General features: G+C 39.0%; 1 protein-coding gene across 2 annotated transcripts in view; it reads left to right on the forward strand.

The window, feature by feature from the left end:
• The window catches only part of LOC130242893 (oxysterol-binding protein-related protein 3-like), a 76,684-nt gene extending 66,307 nt beyond the window's left edge, over positions 1-10,377 (forward strand). For both annotated transcript variants that reach the window (XM_056474831.1, XM_056474833.1), the window contains 4 exons: positions 5,179-5,323; positions 7,250-7,376; positions 9,128-9,250; positions 9,352-10,377. In XM_056474831.1, coding sequence (XP_056330806.1) covers positions 5,179-5,323; positions 7,250-7,376; positions 9,128-9,250; positions 9,352-9,448 — 492 coding nt within the window. In that variant the 3' untranslated portion in view covers positions 9,449-10,377. The remainder of the gene's footprint in view (positions 1-5,178; positions 5,324-7,249; positions 7,377-9,127; positions 9,251-9,351) is intronic.
• The last annotated feature ends 10,909 nt before the right edge of the window (positions 10,378-21,286 follow it).

Consider the following 21,286-nt stretch of genomic DNA (forward strand, 5'->3'; position numbering starts at 1 on the left):
GCCATGGCAACAACCTGGCTACTGAAGGGGATGGGAGTTAGAGGACATGCCTTACAACATGCTGTTCGGTCGCTGTCAAAGACTGCTGAGCAAAGCAGCAATTGGCTGTGGTTAAAAAAGAAAGATCCCAAATGGGCGGCAGAATTAACTGTTGGGGTTAAAGCAGAGGTGAGTGAACCTGGGATGCCAGGTGTTGCTGTTGAGTCTTTTAGAGGTGTTGTGAGCCTGTCAATGAAACACCAAGTATGGAGCATGCCTGTCTACTCTCCACTTACAATGTCAATAAAGTGTAGGTTTAATAAGGGGTTGTGCTATAAAGGGCTGCATGCTCAAAAGTGCAATCTAAAATACTAATTGTCATTTACATTTTATACTTTGTAGAAGTTGATGTTTAATTATAAGTGTTTCATAGTACTATTTTGATTAAATACACAGAATGCTAAAAACAGATACCAATTTCAAATAATAAGCTTGAACGGTAAAGTTAATTACAATTATTCACATCATCTACTTATCTCTTTTATATATGATTTCAGTAAGACAATTAGATTTTGATACACTGAATTACTTACAGGCACGATGGTGCAGTAGGTAGTTTGGATGTTCTCCTTGCAATTGCGTGGGTTTCCACCGGGTGCTCCGGTTTCCCCAACAGTCCAAAGACATGCCGTTCAGGTGAATTGGGTAGGCCAAATTGTCCTTAGTGTATGAGTGTGTATGAATGTTTCCCAGAGATGGGTTGCAGCTGGAAGGGCATCCGCTGTGTAGAACGTGTGTGTGAATTGGGTAAGCTAATTGGGTAAGCTAAATTGTCAGTAGTGTATGTCCATAGTGTGAAAATGAGTGAGTATGAATGTTTGGGTTGCAGCTGGAAGGGCATTCGCTGCGTAAAACATATGCTAGATAAGTTGGCGGTTCATTCCGCTGTGGCGACTCCAGATTAAAAAGGGGCTAAACTGAAAAGAAAATGAATGAATGGATAAATAAATTACTTACAACAAATTGCATATTTTGGACTAAAGTCTACTAGTTTTTTGTCATTTGATATTTAAAAAGTTGATCTGAAACATTGTTTTTATTGTAAATTCAATCATGACTGTAAATTTGCCTTGATGCAAACAGAACAAAAATAGGATGTCCAATCTTTAACCCACAATTAAAAAAAAAGATCAATGTTCTAACAACATCTTTTATGTTCATTTAACTTATTATAATTAGTTAACCATTCATTCATCCATTTTCTTTTTGGCTTAGTCCCTTTATTAATCTGGGGTCGCCACAGTGGAATGAACCACCAACTTATCTAGCATATGTTTTACGCAGCGAATGCCCTTCCAGCTGCAACCCAAACAGCCATACTCACTCATTTTCACACTACGGACATACACTACTGACAGTTTAGCTTACTCAATTCACCTATACCGCAGAGCACCCGGAGGAAACCCATGGGAACACGGGGAGAACATGCAAACTCCACACAGAAACGCCAACTGACCTAGCTGAGGCTAAACCCAGCGGCCTTCTTGCTCCAGATACCAATTTCAAATAATAAGCTTGAACGGTAAAGTTAATTACAATTATTCACATCATCTACTTATCTCTTTTATATATGATTTCAGTAAGACAATTAGATTTTGATACACTGAATTACTTACAGGCACGATGGTGCAGTAGGTAGTTTGGATGTTCTCCTTGCAATTGCGTGGGTTTCCACCGGGTGCTCCGGTTTCCCCAACAGTCCAAAGACATGCCGTTCAGGTGAATTGGGTAGGCCAAATTGTCCTTAGTGTATGAGTGTGTATGAATGTTTCCCAGAGATGGGTTGCAGCTGGAAGGGCATCCGCTGTGTAGAACGTGTGTGTGAATTGGGTAAGCTAATTGGGTAAGCTAAATTGTCAGTAGTGTATGTCCATAGTGTGAAAATGAGTGAGTATGGATGTTTGGGTTGCAGCTGGAAGGGCATTCGCTGCGTAAAACATATGCTAGATAAGTTGGCGGTTCATTCCGCTGTGGCGACTCCAGATTAAAAAGGGGCTAAGCTGAAAAGAAAATGAATGAATGGATAAATAAATTACTTACAACAAATTGCATATTTTGGACTAAAGTCTACTAGTTTTTTGTCATTTGATATTTAAAAAGTTGATCTGAAACATTGTTTTTATTGTAAATTCAATCATGACTGTAAATTTGCCTTGATGCAAACAGAACAAAAATAGGATGTCCAATCTTTAACCCACAATTAAAAAAAAAGATCAATGTTCTAACAACATCTTTTATGTTCATTTAACTTATTATAATTAGTTAACCATTCATTCATCCATTTTCTTTTTGGCTTAGTCCCTTTATTAATCTGGGGTCGCCACAGTGGAATGAACCACCAACTTATCTAGCATATGTTTTACGCAGCGAATGCCCTTCCAGCTGCAACCCAAACAGCCATACTCACTCATTTTCACACTACGGACATACACTACTGACAGTTTAGCTTACTCAATTCACCTATACCGCAGAGCACCCGGAGGAAACCCATGGGAACACGGGGAGAACATGCAAACTCCACACAGAAACGCCAACTGACCTAGCTGAGGCTAAACCCAGCGGCCTTCTTGCTCCAGATACCAATTTCAAATAATAAGCTTGAACGGTAAAGTTAATTACAATTATTCACATCATCTACTTATCTCTTTTATATATGATTTCAGTAAGACAATTAGATTTTGATACACTGAATTACTTACAGGCACGATGGTGCAGTAGGTAGTTTGGATGTTCTCCTTGCAATTGCGTGGGTTTCCACCGGGTGCTCCGGTTTCCCCAACAGTCCAAAGACATGCCGTTCAGGTGAATTGGGTAGGCCAAATTGTCCTTAGTGTATGAGTGTGTATGAATGTTTCCCAGAGATGGGTTGCAGCTGGAAGGGCATCCGCTGTGTAGAACGTGTGTGTGAATTGGGTAAGCTAATTGGGTAAGCTAAATTGTCAGTAGTGTATGTCCATAGTGTGAAAATGAGTGAGTATGGATGTTTGGGTTGCAGCTGGAAGGGCATTCGCTGCGTAAAACATATGCTAGATAAGTTGGCGGTTCATTCCGCTGTGGCGACTCCAGATTAAAAAGGGGCTAAGCTGAAAAGAAAATGAATGAATGGATAAATAAATTACTTACAACAAATTGCATATTTTGGACTAAAGTCTACTAGTTTTTTGTCATTTGATATTTAAAAAGTTGATCTGAAACATTGTTTTTATTGTAAATTCAATCATGACTGTAAATTTGCCTTGATGCAAACAGAACAAAAATAGGATGTCCAATCTTTAACCCACAATTAAAAAAAAAGATCAATGTTCTAACAACATCTTTTATGTTCATTTAACTTATTATAATTAGTTAACCATTCATTCATCCATTTTCTTTTTGGCTTAGTCCCTTTATTAATCTGGGGTCGCCACAGTGGAATGAACCACCAACTTATCTAGCATATGTTTTACGCAGCGAATGCCCTTCCAGCTGCAACCCAAACAGCCATACTCACTCATTTTCACACTACGGACATACACTACTGACAGTTTAGCTTACTCAATTCACCTATACCGCAGAGCACCCGGAGGAAACCCATGGGAACACGGGGAGAACATGCAAACTCCACACAGAAACGCCAACTGACCTAGCTGAGGCTAAACCCAGCGGCCTTCTTGCTATGAACGTGCTACCCACTGCACCACCATGCAGCCTAAGTTAACCATCTTTTAATTTAATCATTTTGGATACACAAGATTTAACTGATGTTTAAGTTTAATTTAATGCAAGTTGAAATGACTTGTAGGATTTAATGAATCAGATTTTAAAAAATTTACTAGAAACACTTATTTTGCCGTTATTGTTAAGAGTGCGTACAGAAAGGTAAAGTTCCAAATGCAGCTTTTACTGAAGTAATGGGATGGTCAGACAGGCAGGGTCAACAGGAGCAAACTGTACAACATGGCGAAATCCATAAAGACGGGCAATGGTCAAGACAGGCAGAAAACACTTCAAAAATCCTAAAACAATCCAAAATCAAAACACAGGTAAATACTACAGAGACTTGAAACTGACGTTTCAACACAGTGTCGAGATCCTGAAGCGCCAGTGATTCAAAACACTGTACCAAGCATGATCCGAAACACCCAGGTCATGTGACTGAACTGTTTTCGAAAGCATCGTCATTTCAGAAGACTTTCGAGACCTGGCAAATCTACGTTTGATTGACAGGGTCTGCAAAGTGGACTGTGCGTGTCCACAGAGTAACTGCGCTGCAAAAAGTTCAAATCCTGACTTGTACAAGAAATTTGACTTGATGCATTTTGTTAATGTTACCTTTTTATGACCTAAACAAGACATATTTATTCACAAAGTGTTCATTCAGATGTCAAACCAATGTTAAAACAAAACATGTTACAAGAACAGAGCATTTAAATGTGCCATCTATAGCTGCATCAACCTGGATTTGAACCCATTATCTCTGCATGCTAGTCAGGAACTCTCACTGCTTCACTAAATCACTTGACACTTCAAGTCTACAACGTTGGGTTTAATACCTCAATTTGCATAGAGATGGGTTTCGAAACATTTCAAAGCTTCGACACATTTGCTTCAACTGTTTCATTGTTTCATGAAGCCTTGCTTTGCCCACCGCTAATAAATACCAAAAACAAGAACTGGGAAACCACTGGGCAATATACACTAACAATGATACAAGACTAAGCAAAGATGTGTTGAAGGTGAGGTGTATATGGAGTCCTGGTAATCAGTCCTCATGAGAGTCAGCTGTGAGATCGTAATCAGTGGTGAACTGGAACTGGTGTGTGTGTGAAGTGCATGATGGAATTTGTTGTCCAGTTCAGTGGAAGATGTGATGTGTAGAGTGCCCTCTAATGTGTCTGGTGGGCACTCAACTTGGTGACTGTGACAGTGATCAGCTCAAATGTATGGAATACAATAGCAAAGGTTCTCACGCAACAAACAATATGTAGCATTATACATTGTTCTTCTGAGAAGCGTTTTGAAACTTTTAGTGCCTTTTGAATGAGAAATTAACTGATGTGACAAGCTAAAAAAATACTTTGGAAGTACAATGACTAAGTAAAGAAATTCCCAGCAAGTCCTGGCAAGTAAAAAACTGTAAATATATTTGCATTTTTCCAGGCCAAATACTGGAACTCCAGTATGAATGAGGTGGAGGGATCTGTCACAGACCACAAAGGCAAAGTCGTGCACAAGCTGTTTGGGAAATGGCATGAGGGCATGTACTGCGGCAGCCCACCCTCTGCTACCTGCATCTGGAGGACAAGTATGAGCACACACACACACACACACACACACACACACACACACACACACACACAGTCTGCCCTAATTTTTAGATATGCCACAATTTTCTACTGCCTGCCTGCTAGATCCCATACAGACATCTGATATATGGAAATATATACCATAAGTTCATATCTAGCTTATATACACACAACCTTATTTCTAAATGTTACAAAAATGTCTGTTTACATATATATTGTTCAACCATTGTAAGACCAATTAGGTTAATAATTAGCTATAATTTTATGTATGTGTTCCTATTTGGCCATATATATTTGAACATATATGTATGCATTTGAAATTCCAATGGTTGGAAAATGTATATGTAAACAGACATTTTTTTCAGTTTTGAAATATATACTTAATTGAAGATAAATATTTGATATATGTGAAATCCAAATATGAACTTCTATGTCATAAATGTAGCATGCATATATTTTCAAGTTTCAAATTTCTATATGGCAATACTGCTATATACTGTTAAAAGACACAGTGAATTTATTCAGATATTTAATTTGATTGCATTTAATAGAAGTTGGTGAACTTCTTTGTATTACTGTGAATTAAAAACTCTTACCATATTTCTAATTCCAATAGCCCAATATCCAAGCACACGTCCTACTTGCTATTCCTATGCCCCAAATCTAAAGCAAAAACATAAACACAAGTATAAATATGCGTATAACAAATAATAGTAATTTTAATAACAACAGCAGCAATAATGTCATGAATAAACTGGCTACATCAGAGCTGGATTTCAAAGCCCCCTGAGGTAAAGAAGGTGTGAGTGGAGATAGCATTTTTTTACATTTATGTAGACAAAAGTAATCTTTTATATTTTAATCCTTTAATTTTTTCATATTTAAAAATATGTTTGTGTGCGTTTTAGACCCACCTATCACTAGCACACCCTTAAAAAAATAAACAAAATTTGTGCCATTTTACTTCTTTTAGTTGGTCAGTGGTGGGGTCTGTTTCAGTTGCCTCAAAATAGTAACACACCTTTTTTTCCTTGAAGTTGATACTTGTGTCGGGATGAAGTTATCAAAAGACACTTGTATCATGACTGGTGCCGCTTTGCATTAGGTATAAGCATTAGGCCACTTTGCATTAGGAATAAGGCCCTTAATCATACAAATTGGATTATTATTAAGTGTTAATGAGAGACACATGTGTCTCACTTTACTCATTATAACTTGTTGCCGTAGTACAGAGGTGTCCAAACTAGGTCCTGGAAGGCCAGTGTCCTGGAGAGTTTGCACCAACCTAACCCTAATCAAACACACCTGAACCAGCCAATCAAGCTCTTACTAGATATACTAGAAACTTCCTGGCAGGTGCTGAAGCAAGTTGGAGCTAAACTCTCCAGGACATTGGCCCTCCAGGACTGAGTTTGGACACCCCTGCCGTAGTACAAATAAAATTAAGGCCCTGTACATTTAAGGATACTACATTTCATTTTTTTAAACCGGGTCCCAGAGTGGATAAATCTGAAAACAACACCCTTGCATTTTTGTTTTTACAGCCAGTTCATATATTTTTTGAAAATACATCACTATTCCACATATCAACAATGGTGGATTAGCAGAATTACAGCACCGCATATTGGTTCAGCATGTATACTACATCATTTTCATTTGGCTTTATGTGATTTTTCATTAGAGAATGCTGTCTTTATGCGCTTTTTTAGAATGAGGGGAAAAAAGACCACATGGGGTAAATTCTGTCTTCATGTGTTTGTTACCTAAGTTCTACTAACATAAGGTTGAAAAAGAGTTACAATACTGTAGGTTTCCACAAATGTTTTTATTAAATATCGGTTTGTTTGACCACAAATGTTTAATTCTTTCTAATAAATGAAAATGATTTATCATCATCTGTTGTCTGTGTATGTTTTTCTGTGCAGATCCCATGCCTCCTGAATTTGATCAGTACTACGGTTTTACAAAGTTTGCTATGGAGCTCAATGAGCTCGACCCTCTTACCAAATCACTTCTTCCACCCACAGACACCAGACTACGACTTGATCAGAGGTGAATACTTCCATACGATAAAGGCTTGTGCAAAATATTTTCATTAATTCAAGTGAACGTTAAAAAAAAAAAAATGCAACTGAAGTAAAATACATTTTCATGATGCCAAGACATTCATTTAGAAATACATATTACTAAATATTAAATACAGAAATGCCATTATCAGTTAGCAGTTGTTTTAGACCATGCTGAGGAATTTAACAGTTGAAAATTATTAAAAGAAACCAGCTAGCACAACTTTGGTGGGCCGAAAATTGTTTAAAAAATAAATAATAGTTGAGGTAATAAAAACCTTAATTAGACTTGAACTTATAATTTAATAATTTTAAGCATAATTTAATAGCTTTATAAGTATTTTAAAGCTTTTTATCTAAAATTTGTATTTATTTACTCTGTATTATTAGGAACTAAAACATAATCATTGAAGTATATACCAAAGTAGTATGTGTAAGAAACTCATGGGACTCTATTTTAACGATGTGGCCGGCAGAGCAGCAGAAAAAGAGTGGAGCAAACAACTGTTGTCAGTTGGCTCACAAAATAAGACACAAACTGTGAGGAGACGCATGATTTTATAGTTTACAAAGTTAAACGAAACAAAGAAATAAACAGTAGTTTAATGCCCTGCTACAATTGGTAATCGTAATTTCATTTACACATAACCACAATTTGTTATATCATTATAAAGATTATTGTGTTTAAATAAACATTATAAATGAGGAGGACTTCTCTCCTCCTCAATCCCCGGGTCTGAATGCAGACACAGTTAATAGCAGTGCAGCAGGTCTCTTGGTCTTACTATTTCAACCATTAGCTCTGGCGGTAATCTGGAGAATTCTCCAATTCTCGTACAGCTCTCCCGACAAAAATGCTTGCTGCAACCAAACAAAAAATCGGCCCTGACAGCATCACAGGGAAAAACATGCAACAAACCCTGTGGATCATGGAAACAAAGACATATGACCCTTTATGAATGGCTAAATATTGTGTGCCGTGCACAGACGCGGTCTCACCCAGTCATTGGGTCTCACATCTTAAGATAAGAAAACTTCGCTATGAGTAATAATGAAAAAACGATGCATCATCGCTAAACTAGCAGATTCATGCTACATCACCGATGTATTTGATTTCGCCCCCAAAATTATTTTGAACCCGGAAGATTAAATTAGCTGACAAAAACTCTCAATTATCCAGCTTTCCCCACAATTAAAGCTAACGTTGCTAACGTCTTAATTAATGCTTAATACACACAAATCTGTTAATCTGTGCTGGACTTTAGACCAGTTTTTAGTTGGCCTATTTCAGTTCCTCAAAATAGCAACGTGCCAACAATGCACCTTAACACACCTCTTTTCTAGACCAGCACGCCCATGAGTTCACAAAGTGGTGAAATGGATTTGCTATTTAAACAACGTGGCACAAAACGTCAAAATTATGGTGAAAATAACAACAAATTGCTCCAAACATGTCTTGTGCCTTATTGCGCGGGGGGAAAGATAAGGCCTATGAAGTCATTGCCATTGTCAGCTTTGTTATTTCACCAACAGTTTACAAATTTTGGACTGTAATACCAGTATTGTCAAAATAAAAAATAATAACAATAATACCTATAGCTGGATTTTTCTGTAAATGTGTCCAATGGGACCACTAGAAAGAACCTTTAGTGCCAACCACAGAACCACAATTCACTGCATCAGTGGTGCTATGCAATGACAAATGAATTTCTTATGAGGCTGTTTGTGTGCGTGCAGGTTATTAGAGGAAGGCAATGTTGAATCTGCAGAGGTGCAGAAGCAGAGGATTGAACAGCTCCAGCGAGAACGACGCAGAGTCTTGGAGGAAAACAACATGACACATCAACCTCGATTCTTCCAGTATGACCTTACCATCCTACATCATGTCTTTAAAGAAAAACACACTGCATCACCAAAGTATACGGGGTGTTTAAATCCGTTTTCTGCTTTATCACCCACAGGAAGTCCAAAGATGACACCTGGGTGAGCAACAACACCTACTGGGACTTACGGAAAGATCCTGGATTCTCTAACCTCGACTGTCCGGTCCTCTGGTAATGCAGAGCAAGCCAATGTGCGTCTGTTCTGCCTGCTTTTATCTTTCTTGGCTAACGTTACAGCTTCAAGAGACAGAACGCCCTTAAAAGTGAGGTACAAGGGACTGATGGCCACAGACATACAATCTGATCATTTCTTATTACTCTTTATTTAATGTCCCAGCAGTTCAGTTGCCTTAACATGCTAACATTATGTTGTAGTTTTATTTATGCAAATGGATCCCTCGTATATATGAGACATATGCAATCTTGGCTGAGTAAAAAGATTTTGATTTTGTTGATGTGCACAATAACGTAGCACAAGCAACCAACAATAAAAACTGTTGGATTGTGGTCCCTTGTGGCTAAATGTAGAACTGCAGATGGCTGCAGCCCAAAACATTTTATTTTGTAAAGAACTATATATATATTATGTTGAACAAAACTGTTCCGTCTACCTCTTAAAATTAATCTGTGGGGGAATTTAGGATGTATATTAGACTATGAATATAATACATACAATACAATGCCTTATAAAACAATTATATAGATACACTTTGCTAGAACTTGTAATCGATATATTGTCACAGAGTATTGTAATTTTACGAATGCCTTTTATTCTGAGACTCTTGAATGAACACAATGGTTAAGATCCTCAAACATATTTATATTCATCTTTATTTATTCACAAGACTGACAGATGGCTCAACAGTACTCCATATTACCATCACACACACACACACACACACACACACACACACACACATACACACACACACACACACACACACATATATGAGCCTGGCAGTATTTTAAAGCTTCTTCCACACAGTTTGACCAGTAACCTGTGCTCATTTCACTACGCACTATGACACATGTTGGGGGACCGGGGCACTTGGGTGTTGATCGCTGCAGCGTTTCCTCTGTCCTTCAATAAAGTCTCATTTAAAAGATTGCTCTTTGTTCGTTTTCTTTCAGATTTGGGAAGTTCTGGACAGATCATCATTAGGTTGAGTGATGAATCTGGGGCACTTCACAGTGGAACTATAAATGTACTGTTATTATTTACCTGCATGGCATGTAGATGTCTTTTTTCAGTGGCCTTTTATATAGTGGTTGAGGGAAAAACCTTGACAACCCACAGAATCTTTCCTGCTGTCATATGCAGTTTCTTCTCATTTGTACTTCATTTCTTGTAAGTCTTGTACATTTTTTTAAAGAGTAATTCCTATAACTAAAATAAGGTCATACAATCCAATCTCTCTCTCTCTCTCTCTCTCTCTCTCTCTCTCTCTCTCTCTCTAAATATATATATATATATATATATATATATATATATATATATATGGGGAAGAAAGGTGATTTAAGTGACTTTGAATGTGGCATGGCTGTTTGTACCAAACGGGCTGGTCTGAGTATTTCAGAAACTGCTGATCTACTGGAATTTTCACGCTCAAACATCTCTAGGGTTTAAAGAGAGTTTATCCAGTGAATGAAAAAATATCCAGTGAGGGCAGTTCTGTGGGCGCAAATGCCTTGTTAATGCCAGAGGTCAGAGGAGAATGGCCAGACTGGTTTGAGCTGATAGAAAGGCATCAGTAACTCAAATAACCACGCGTTACAACCGAGGTATGCAGAAGAGCATCTCTGAACACACAACACAACTAACCTTAAGGTGAATGTACTACAGCAGCAGAAGATCACCCCAGATGCCACTCCTGTCAGCTAAGAACAGGAAACTGAGGCTACAATTCGCACAGGCTCACCGAAATTGGACATTAGAAGATTGGAAAAACAAATCAACAACATGAAAGCATGTTTCCATTCTGCCTCGTAGCAACGGTTTAGGCTGGTGGTGGTGTAATGGGGGGGGGGGTGTTAGGCACACTTTGGGCTCATTAGTACCAATTGAGCATTATGTCAATGCCACAGCCAAGCTAAGCATTGTACCCATTTTCGGATGGCTACTTCCAGCAGGATAACGCGCCATGTCATAAAGTGTAAATCATGACAATGAGTTCACTGTACTCAAATGTCCTCCACATTCACCAGATCTCAATCCAATAGAGCATCTTTGGGATGTGGTGGAACGGGAGATTCGCATCATGGATGTGCAGCCGACAAATCTGCAACAACTGCGTGTTGCTGTCATGTCAATATGGACCAAAATATCTGAGGAATATTTCCAGTACCTTGTTGAATCTATGCCATGAAGGATTAGGGTAGTTCTGAAGGCAAAAGGGAGTTCAACCGGATACTAGTAAGGTTTACCTAATAAAGTGGCTGATGAGAGAGTGTGCGTGTGCGTGTGTGTGTGTGTGTGTGTGTGTGGCTGCACGGTGGCGCAGTGGGTAGCACATTCACCTCACAGCAAGAAGGTCACTGGTTCGAGCCTTGGCTGGGTCGGTTGGCATTTCTGTGTGGAGTTTGCGTGTTTGCGTGGGTGTCCTCCGGGTGCTCTGGTTTCCTACACAAGTCCAAAGACATACACTATAAGTGAATTGGGTAGGGTAAATTGTCCATAGTGTATGAGTGTGTATGGATGTTTCCCAGTGATGGGTTGCAGCTGGAAGGGCATCTGCTGCGTAAAACATATGCTGGATAATTTGGCGGTTCATTCTGCTGTGGCGACCCCAGATTAATGAAGGGACTAAGCCCTTTTGTATATATATATATATATATATATACAAAACAATATAATTGGCTTAAGTATTAAAGAAGCATGTCAATTTTATTTAGGAAATATATATTTTTAATTTATATATGAAAAAAATGATAAAGTATGCACAACATCAATCTTTTTCTTGTCCCGGTTAGAGGAAATTTTTGATCAACATTTTGGGCAGAAACTTCTTGTGTTACATCTTACATTCTCGGGCTTAATGCTGGTACAATGAACCCACCTGGGAGTTCATTTTCAGGAAGCATTTTCTTTGCACAAAAAGCAGAGCATGGTAACAAGGGGGGTTTCCACCTTTTGAATAGTTCTAGGTCATTTTAAACCCCCGGGCAAATAGAATCATGGGTTTATGACACCACAGATACGCAAATATGAAAGGAACTCTGGGTTTTAGTGTTTGAATACCCAGGATTAATTGTTAGTAGTGAGAAGTGTGGAAGATGACACAAGATTCATTTTCTTTTTGGCTTAGTCCCTTTATTAATCTGGGGTGGCCACAGCGGAATGAACCGCCAACTTATCCAGCATATGTTTTACGCAGCGTATGCCCTTCCAGCTGCAACCCATCTCTGGGAAACATCCATAAACTCTCATTCACACACTACGGACAATTTAGCTCACCCAATTCACCTATAGTGCATATCATCCTTCGGAGGAAACAACGCAAACACGGGGAGAACATGCTAACTACACTCAGAAATGCCAACTGACCCAGCCGAGGCTCGAGTCAGCGACCTTCTTGCTTGTGAGGCGTCACCTGTAATCATTCACTTTCATATTTGTTTTTGTTTTATTTCTAACATGGAAGTTAATGGTTACAGGTTTCCAGCTTTCTCCAGAATATTTTCTTATGTGTTCAACAGAATAAATAAAAGTTTTGTAACCCAAATAGTTTTCTAACCATTATTTAAATGACAAATGCATGTTCAATAGCTTATTGTTGCCACCTAACGGTGTAATGATGTAATTGCTACAAGCTTGGAGGGTCAAGTTGCTTTCGATGTTTATATCGCAACTATCATATCTATGAATTTTTCGTTACACAGAAATAATAAATTGACTCTTCATCACACGGTTAATTCAAACCAATGATATTGCTGGATTTACCAGCAACACTCGTGCTTAGGAGCCAAGCAGGCTAGCAAAAGTCACCACCCATTATGACCCTTTAGAGACAATAGGGTCTATCCCAAAACTACTAGTAGCAGTATCCAAATATTGAAACCTTTTAAAGTCTCCTATGCTTGAATTTAACTCATTCAAGTGCACACACTCAGCAGTGAACACACATCTGAAACAGTGAGCGGGAATCAAACCTTTAGGTTATAAATAGGCCCACATGAACCTGTGCATGCAGAAATCATTCAGTCTATTTATTTACATATGTAAATGGGTGTAAAATATTTTATATTTATTTCAGTAACACTACTTCATAATATGCAAATGTTTAGATGATTTTTGTAAAATACAGTTTTAAAGTAATATCTTTATATCTTTTAGATATAATATGAGAAACTTTACTGTAGTTTTGTTTAACAAACAAGTGGTTCTGATTGTATATTATTGGTTCTAACCTACAAAATGTTCCCCATGTTTGGTCAAACATCATCACGAAGACCAAACATGGTCAACTGCTGGTCAGCCAGGACTAAATGTTAGTGGGGATATGTGAAGAACAAAAGATTCCTGTAAATACTTCAGTGACAGATGAGGTCACTGCAGAGATTTCTGTTCCAGAGTTGAGTTCCAACACACTTCAATGCTTCAACACACTTACCTGAGGTTTCAAACAAGCCTGGAGGACTCAATTAGTTTGTTCAGGTGGGTTTAATTAGGATCAAAGCTAAACTCTTCAGGGTTGTGCCCCACCAGGAATTGAGTTTGACTTTGCTGTAGACTTTGGCCAGACTGTAGACATGCACAAGACATACTTGAACCTTCACTTCCATCACAATGGAATTTCATCCTTCTCAAGGCCACAGACATTGGAGGAGGAGAACTGATCCCCTGACTCATCCTGGTTTCTTTTAAGGTTTGTTCTCAGTTTGTTCTCAATTGGTGTTTTGGTTCTTAACTTGGCTTGAATTAAGTTCTTTTTTTGCTTGACCCAAACATGCAAGTTGCTTGTTTCATGTATTAAATTCTTTGGCCTCTGTGATGTATTTTGCCGACAAAACATGCTGGTTGCTTAAACATTTCCGGTCTCCAGCATGAGAAGCAGGTGTGTAAGTGGAATCTCTTCCATGTTTTCCATGTTTGTACAAGCGTGAGATGCTGGTTTGCTTGTGATGCTTGCTGGTATGATCTCAGTAAAAATACAACCAAAAACATTCATTCATTAATTTTCTTTTTGGCTTAGTCCCTTTATTAATTTGGGGTCACCACAGTAAAATGAACTGCCAACTTATCCAGCATATGTTTTACGCAGCGGATGCCCTTGCAGCAGCAACCCATCACTGGGAAACACCCGTACACTCCCATTCACACACATACACTATGGACAATTTAGCCTACCCAATTCTATACCACATATCTTTGGACTGTGGGGGAAACCAAAACACCTGGAGGAAACCCACAAGAACATGGGGAAAACATGCAAACTCCACACAGAAATGCCAACTGACCCAGCTGGGGCTCGAACCAGTGACCTTCTTGCTGTGAGGCGATTGTGCTACCCACTGCACCACCGTGACGGCTCTACATTAATTAATTTATGTTCATATTTAAATAAGGATAAATAATTCAGTCATTTGAATATGTTTATTAAACAAATATGCATATTTGTTTGCCATTGATGCACGCCATCTACTTGATGGCGCCGATGACGATGGCCGCCTCCGTGTTGTGCTCTGCAGTAGTGTTTGTGTTTTTGTTAGTTTGTCCTGTCTCGAGTCATATTCCTACAATTAGTTTCACCAGAGACGAATTGTTGGACATTCGGGCACATACACCACTGAATATTTTTCCATACCTGGATTTATCTGATGTTCTGTTGGACATTGTAGTCGGAGGAGCTGCGGTGCTGCTCAAACGCTTTCAAGCGCGCAGACGAGGAAAGTGTGCAGGCACGCTCTCTACCCAACAAAATAGACGAACTCATTCTGCTCTCTCAGAAAAACAGGTATTTTCTGCATTCAGCAGCTCTGTGTTTCACGGAAACCTGGCTGAACAACACAATGACAACGCGCTTCACCTACCGGGCTATCAGCTGTTCAGAGCGGATCGCGACGAAGAATCAACGCGGAAATCGCGCGGTGGCGGGACGTGCTTTTAAATCAATGAAAGGTGGTGTACAGATGTAACAGTTTTAAAGAAGATGTGCTGTCCAGATCTCGAAGCACTGTTTATTAACTGTAAGCCTTTTTACTCCCCGCGCAAGTTCTGCTCGTTCATCCTCGTCAGTGTTTACATTCCTCCGCTCGCGCACGTGAGCCTGGCGATACAGAAACTAGTTGATCAGATCACGGTGATAGAGTATCAACACCCGGACTCTGCTTTAATCATTCTCGGGGATTTTAACAAAGCAAAACTTTCCCGTGAACTGCCAGAATATAGACAGCATGTTACATGTCCCACAAGAGACAGTAATATACTGGATCACTGCTATACTACAATAAAGGATGCATACCGCTCCGTCCAACGAGCAGCTTTGGGACACTGTGACCATTGTTTGATTCACCTCATTCCAACCTACAGGCAGAAACTGAAAACAGCCAAACCTGTATTAAGATCTGTGAAAAGATGGACTAACGAAATAGAGTGGAATCTACAAGCCTGTTTCAACCTCACTGACTTAAGTGTTTTTGAAGCTGCTGCAAACGATCTGGATGAGCTTACAGAGACTGTAACATCTTATATCAGTTTCTGTGAAGACGTGTGCATTCCTACCAGGACTCATCTCACATACAACAATGACAAACCATGGTTCACTGTAAAACTCAGACAGCTACGTCAGGCCAAGAAGGTTGCTTACAGGAATGGGGATAGGGCCTTGTATAAGCAGGCCAAATACACACTGGAAAAGGAGATCAGAGTCGCAAAAAGAAACTATTCTGAGAAACTAAGGAGTCAGTTCTCTTCCAGCGACTCAGCATCTGTGTGGAAAAGTCTGAAAAACATCACAAACTACAAGACACCATCCCCCAGCACTGTAGACAATGAACGACTTGCAAACGACCTGAATGAGTTTTACTGCCGGTTTGAGAAAACCCCCCACACCCACTCTGAACTGCTCTTCACGCCACCATTAACACCTCCACCACCCCCCGCCTCCCCCATACCTGCCCTACAGTTCAGTGAAGAGGAGGTGCGCCAGGTCTTCCGGAAACAGAAGAGGAAAAAAGCACCAGGCCCAGATTTTATACCACCAGCCTGTTTAAAATCCTGTGCTGACCAACTGGCCCCCATCTTCACCCTGATCTTCAACAGATCACTGGAGCTGTGTGAAGTGCCCTCCTGCCTCAAACGCTCCACCATCATCCCCATCCCAAAGAAACCCAAACTTACAGGACTAAATGACTACAGACCAGTGGCACTAACATCTGTGGTCATGAAGTCTTTTGAAAAACTGATGCTGGCCCACCTGAAGGACATCACTGAACCCTCACTGGACTCTCTTCAGTTTGCCTACAGAGCAAACAGGTCTGTGGATGATGCAGTAAATATGGCACTGCATTATGTTCTGCAACACCTAGACAGACCAGGGACCTATGTGAGGATCTTGTTTGTTGACTTCAGCTCGGCGTTTAACACTATCATCCCAAAACTTCTCCTGCCCAAATTAACTCAGCTCTCTGTGCCCACCTGTCTGTCAGTGGATCAACAGCTTCCTAACGGACAGGCAGCAGCTGGTGAAGCTGGGAAAATTCTCATCTAGTATCCACACAATAAGCACTGGCGCCCCCCAGGGGTGTGTCCTCTCCCCACTGCTTTTCTCCCTGTACACGAATGACTGCACTTCAAAAGACTCCTCTGTGAAGCTCTTGAAGTTTGCAGACGACACCACACTTATCGGCCTCATTCAGGACGGTGACGAGTCTGCTTACAGACAGGAGGTTAAGGAGTTGGCTGTCTGGTGCAGTCACAACAACCTGGAGCTCAACACGCTCAAAACAGTGGAGATGATAGTGGACTTCAGGAGCAACCCCCCTGCTCGCCCCCCACTGAGCATCATGGACAGCATTGTGGCAGCAGTGGAGTCATTCAGGTTCCTGGGCACCACCATCTCTCAGGACCTGAAGTGGGACACTCACATTGACTCCATTGTCAAAAAAGCTCAACAGAGGCTGTACTTTCTTCGTCAGCTGAGGAAGTTTAACCTCCCAAAGGAGCTGCTGAAACAGTTCTACACCTCCATCATTGAATCAGTCATCTGCACATCAATAACTGTGTGGTTTAGCTCAGCTACTAAATACGACCTCCAAAGACTACATCGAATAGTTCGGACTGCTGAGCGAATCACTGGTACAACCCTTCCTACTCCCCAAGAACTGTACTTATCCAGAGCAAGCAGAAGGGCTGCCAAAATCACTCTGGACCCCTCACACCCAGCACACTGCCTCTTTGAACTTTTACCTTCTGGTCGACGCTACAGAGCACTGCGCACCAGAACAGCCCGACACAGAAATTGTTTCTTCCCTCAGGCAATCCATCTCATGAACACTTGATGATAGTAATTGTGGAGCCAACATCACTACTTGCCATACACTTTTATACACATATACACTTATTTAACAACACACTTTACATGCCAATTTGCACATAACAGCTGTACATATAACGTTGTATACAGTAATAAACATGTACATACACTTGTCAATCTGTATATTTGCACTCACTACTTCTATTTTTTTTTAAATATATTTATTATCTGTTTTTTGTCCTGTCTCTGTTATCCTGTTGCACTGTAGAAGCTCTGCCACGAAAACAAATTCCTCGTATGTGTGAACATACCTGGCAATAAAGCTCTTTCTGATTCTGATAAGGCAGGTTACTATTGGTTTGGCACAGCAAAATCCTTAGAATTAAATGGTCTCAAACCATAGAGTAAAAGTAACTGAAGCAGTTTTGCAGTTAACGAAGGGCTTAGATTGGCGTATATTAACTTGTTAATTCACAGTTAACAAGAAGCAGAGAAAAGACAAGTATACAGCCCAACTAACCGACTCACAAAACCAAATCCATGATATCTCACCCGAAGATATATGGCCCCAAAACATCACAAAAATTTTGACTAACTCTTTTTATTTTCAAGAGAAATAAAGTCAGTTTAAAAATACTTTTACTGTGATAAGTGTTCAAAACAATAGAATGATTGTGCTTAACTTTACCTGCATGTATAGTCTAGATTTATCTCATTGAAAATCTCTCTATTATTGGCCAAAATAGTTGTTGTGACAGTTTCTTAAACTTACCCTGTCCTAAGTTTTTGTAATTAATTAATTTATTCATTCATTTTAATTCGGCGTAGTCCCTGATTTATCAGGGGTCGCCACAACGTTATGAACTGCCAAGCATATGTGTTTTGCAGTGGATGCCCTTCCAGCCGCAACCCAGTACTGGGAAACCATCATACAGTCACACATTCTCACACACACTTATAAACTACGGCCAATTTAGTATTTTTAAATTACCCAGCACACGTCTATATGGACTGTGGGGGAAACCGGAGCACCCGGAGGGAATGTGTTGCAGTCATCAAAATAAAACCTTGTTGATATTAACAAAAACTATTTATTTGGAGAGTAAAAACCTTGGACATTTTTTCTTTGTATTTTTCTCAATTAATTAAAGCTTAAAAAGAATAAACAAATTACATAATTTTGATTCAATTACAAAAAAAAAAAAAAAATTGGTTCTTTTCAAAATTGGGGTTGTCCAATGCAACTATGTTTTAGTATGAAATATAGAAATATTGAAGCAAACACATTGATGGCATACAAACAACTGATCCACTCACAACCAAACATGCAAAACCATGTTGGGGAAGCATTTAGCTTGAGACCAACATGACTCTCTGCTAGTTCCTTTTGACCAACACTATAGCAGCACTCACCAGTCTAGACCAGCATATGATTTGTGCTAAATTAAAGTACAGCAGCCACATGAATTAGTCTCAAATTGTGACTAAAGTGTTCTTCAAAAGTTTGAAGCTGTAAAAGTAATTCACACTCCCTATAATTCAGGCCCAGTTCAGTAATCAGATCTTCTAATTATTAATAACTCCTCATCCAACTTTGTAACCAGGGGACTATAGTTACCCCTGTCCTACCAAACTACCAGACTCTGGCATCTGAATGGGAAAACTACTTTATTTATAACATTTATAACTCGTGGAATTGCAAGGCCAATATTTGCTAGACATATTTTGCTAAAATGTCTAAAATGTCTTATAGATGGATCTATGAAAAGATATGATTTAGCTTTGGCTTTTTACCCAGAGGAATATTTGTGGTGTACAATTGGCAAGTGTACTTGTCGCTGTCAGAGGGTTGTAAACAGTTGGTCATGCCAGCTTTTAAACACTGATAATGCGTTTATCATTTGGGGTCAGCACATATGTGTGCCTCTTGGCTTCCATGATAGCTATAAGGACATTAACTTCAGTATCAACCATTCACTTCAAATGATTCACCCTACTGTATAAGGATAAGGGTTCCAAAATGGGCTTTAAACTGACCATTTTTTAAGACATGTAATTTTAAGTAAAAGTATTACATATTGTTGTTGGTTCATCTCATTCCATAATTGGAAAATGACAGGATATCCACTAGTTTAACTGTTGTTTATTTCTGAAGTTCTTTCCTATTTGACGCTTGACTCTTCTACTTCCACCTTTATTAATCCTGATTAGGTGTAGCAGTCTGGTCTCAAGAACCACACCAGAATACATGAAAAGAAAGTATTCTTTTATTAACAAAAAAAACTATGACTATTTCTCAAATAGTTTAACACATCAGATCACACAGTACAACAGTTCACCCTTAGTTCATGACATTTAATTCACCCCACCAACATGTGTTTTAACTGCGAGAGCCCACAACAAATGTGAGTTAATGCAGGGGTTCCCAAACTTTTCAGCCCGTTACCCACAAAATAACAATGTCAGTGACTTACGACCCCCATTTTTCAAGGTGGTTATACTGTAAGTATATAAACATTGCACACTTAAATATAGGCATATATAAACATGAGCACATTTACAACACAAAAATGCAGCAGTCTGATATTTACATAATTTTTTATAGTCATTGATTAATATTAAAAAGGCTAATTGCTTTTTATTTGTATGTTGTTGTTGTTGTTTCTTTAGTGTAACTATTAACTATCTTCTGTAGGTTATGAATAAAATATGATAATTCTAATAGTTTAATAAAATTTATTTGAGTGTTGGAAATCACCAAGTGACCCCTCATCATTGTCCCATGACTCCACAGGGGGTCCAGACCCCCACTTTGGGAACCACTGACATAATGTACTTCTGATGGTCCTCTGCAGTCGCCTTACAGTCCCCACTTTATAAAATGTATTCAAAAAACAAATACAAATACAACCAACAATAGGAGCACATAAAAAAAAGACAATTCGACTCGCTGTCGATCACTGTTGACGTGTGATTCACATTAGACCTAGCTTATTGCAAAAATGCTTGTTCTTTTTCAAATTAATGCATCAAGTAAAATGAAATGTATGTATTTAGGCCTACGCTTTATATAATTGTGTATATCAAGTGAAATGAAAGCTTAAGAGCATAGATAAGGACATCTACACAGGACAAATTCATTTGACTAAATTGCTTATGCTCATAACCTGGTATACTTTTGTCTGTGCGACCACTAGTCAATTGTTTTGAAACAAACAAACAAACAAACAAACAAACAAACAAACAAACAAACAGTTAAAGGTTAACATCACAGACTAACAAAGTGTGGCGAAAAAGCCATTTGGCAATAATTGGATGTTAAATCGAAATTGTGACTTTACCAGTTTACCTACAGAAAACAAATATGCAGTATTTGAAGAATACCCTATCAATGAAAACACATACATGTATTATGTATAATAAAAAAACAAAGAATTATGTAACACAATATATAAAATTTCTATTGTACAGTAACTATTTAAATGGCTTTGCCTGTCTATGAAATACAGTGGAATACTGCTAGTTTAGTATACAACCCT

This window comes from Danio aesculapii, chromosome 16 (assembly GCF_903798145.1).
Source record: "Danio aesculapii chromosome 16, fDanAes4.1, whole genome shotgun sequence".
NCBI lineage: Eukaryota > Metazoa > Chordata > Actinopteri > Cypriniformes > Danionidae > Danio > Danio aesculapii.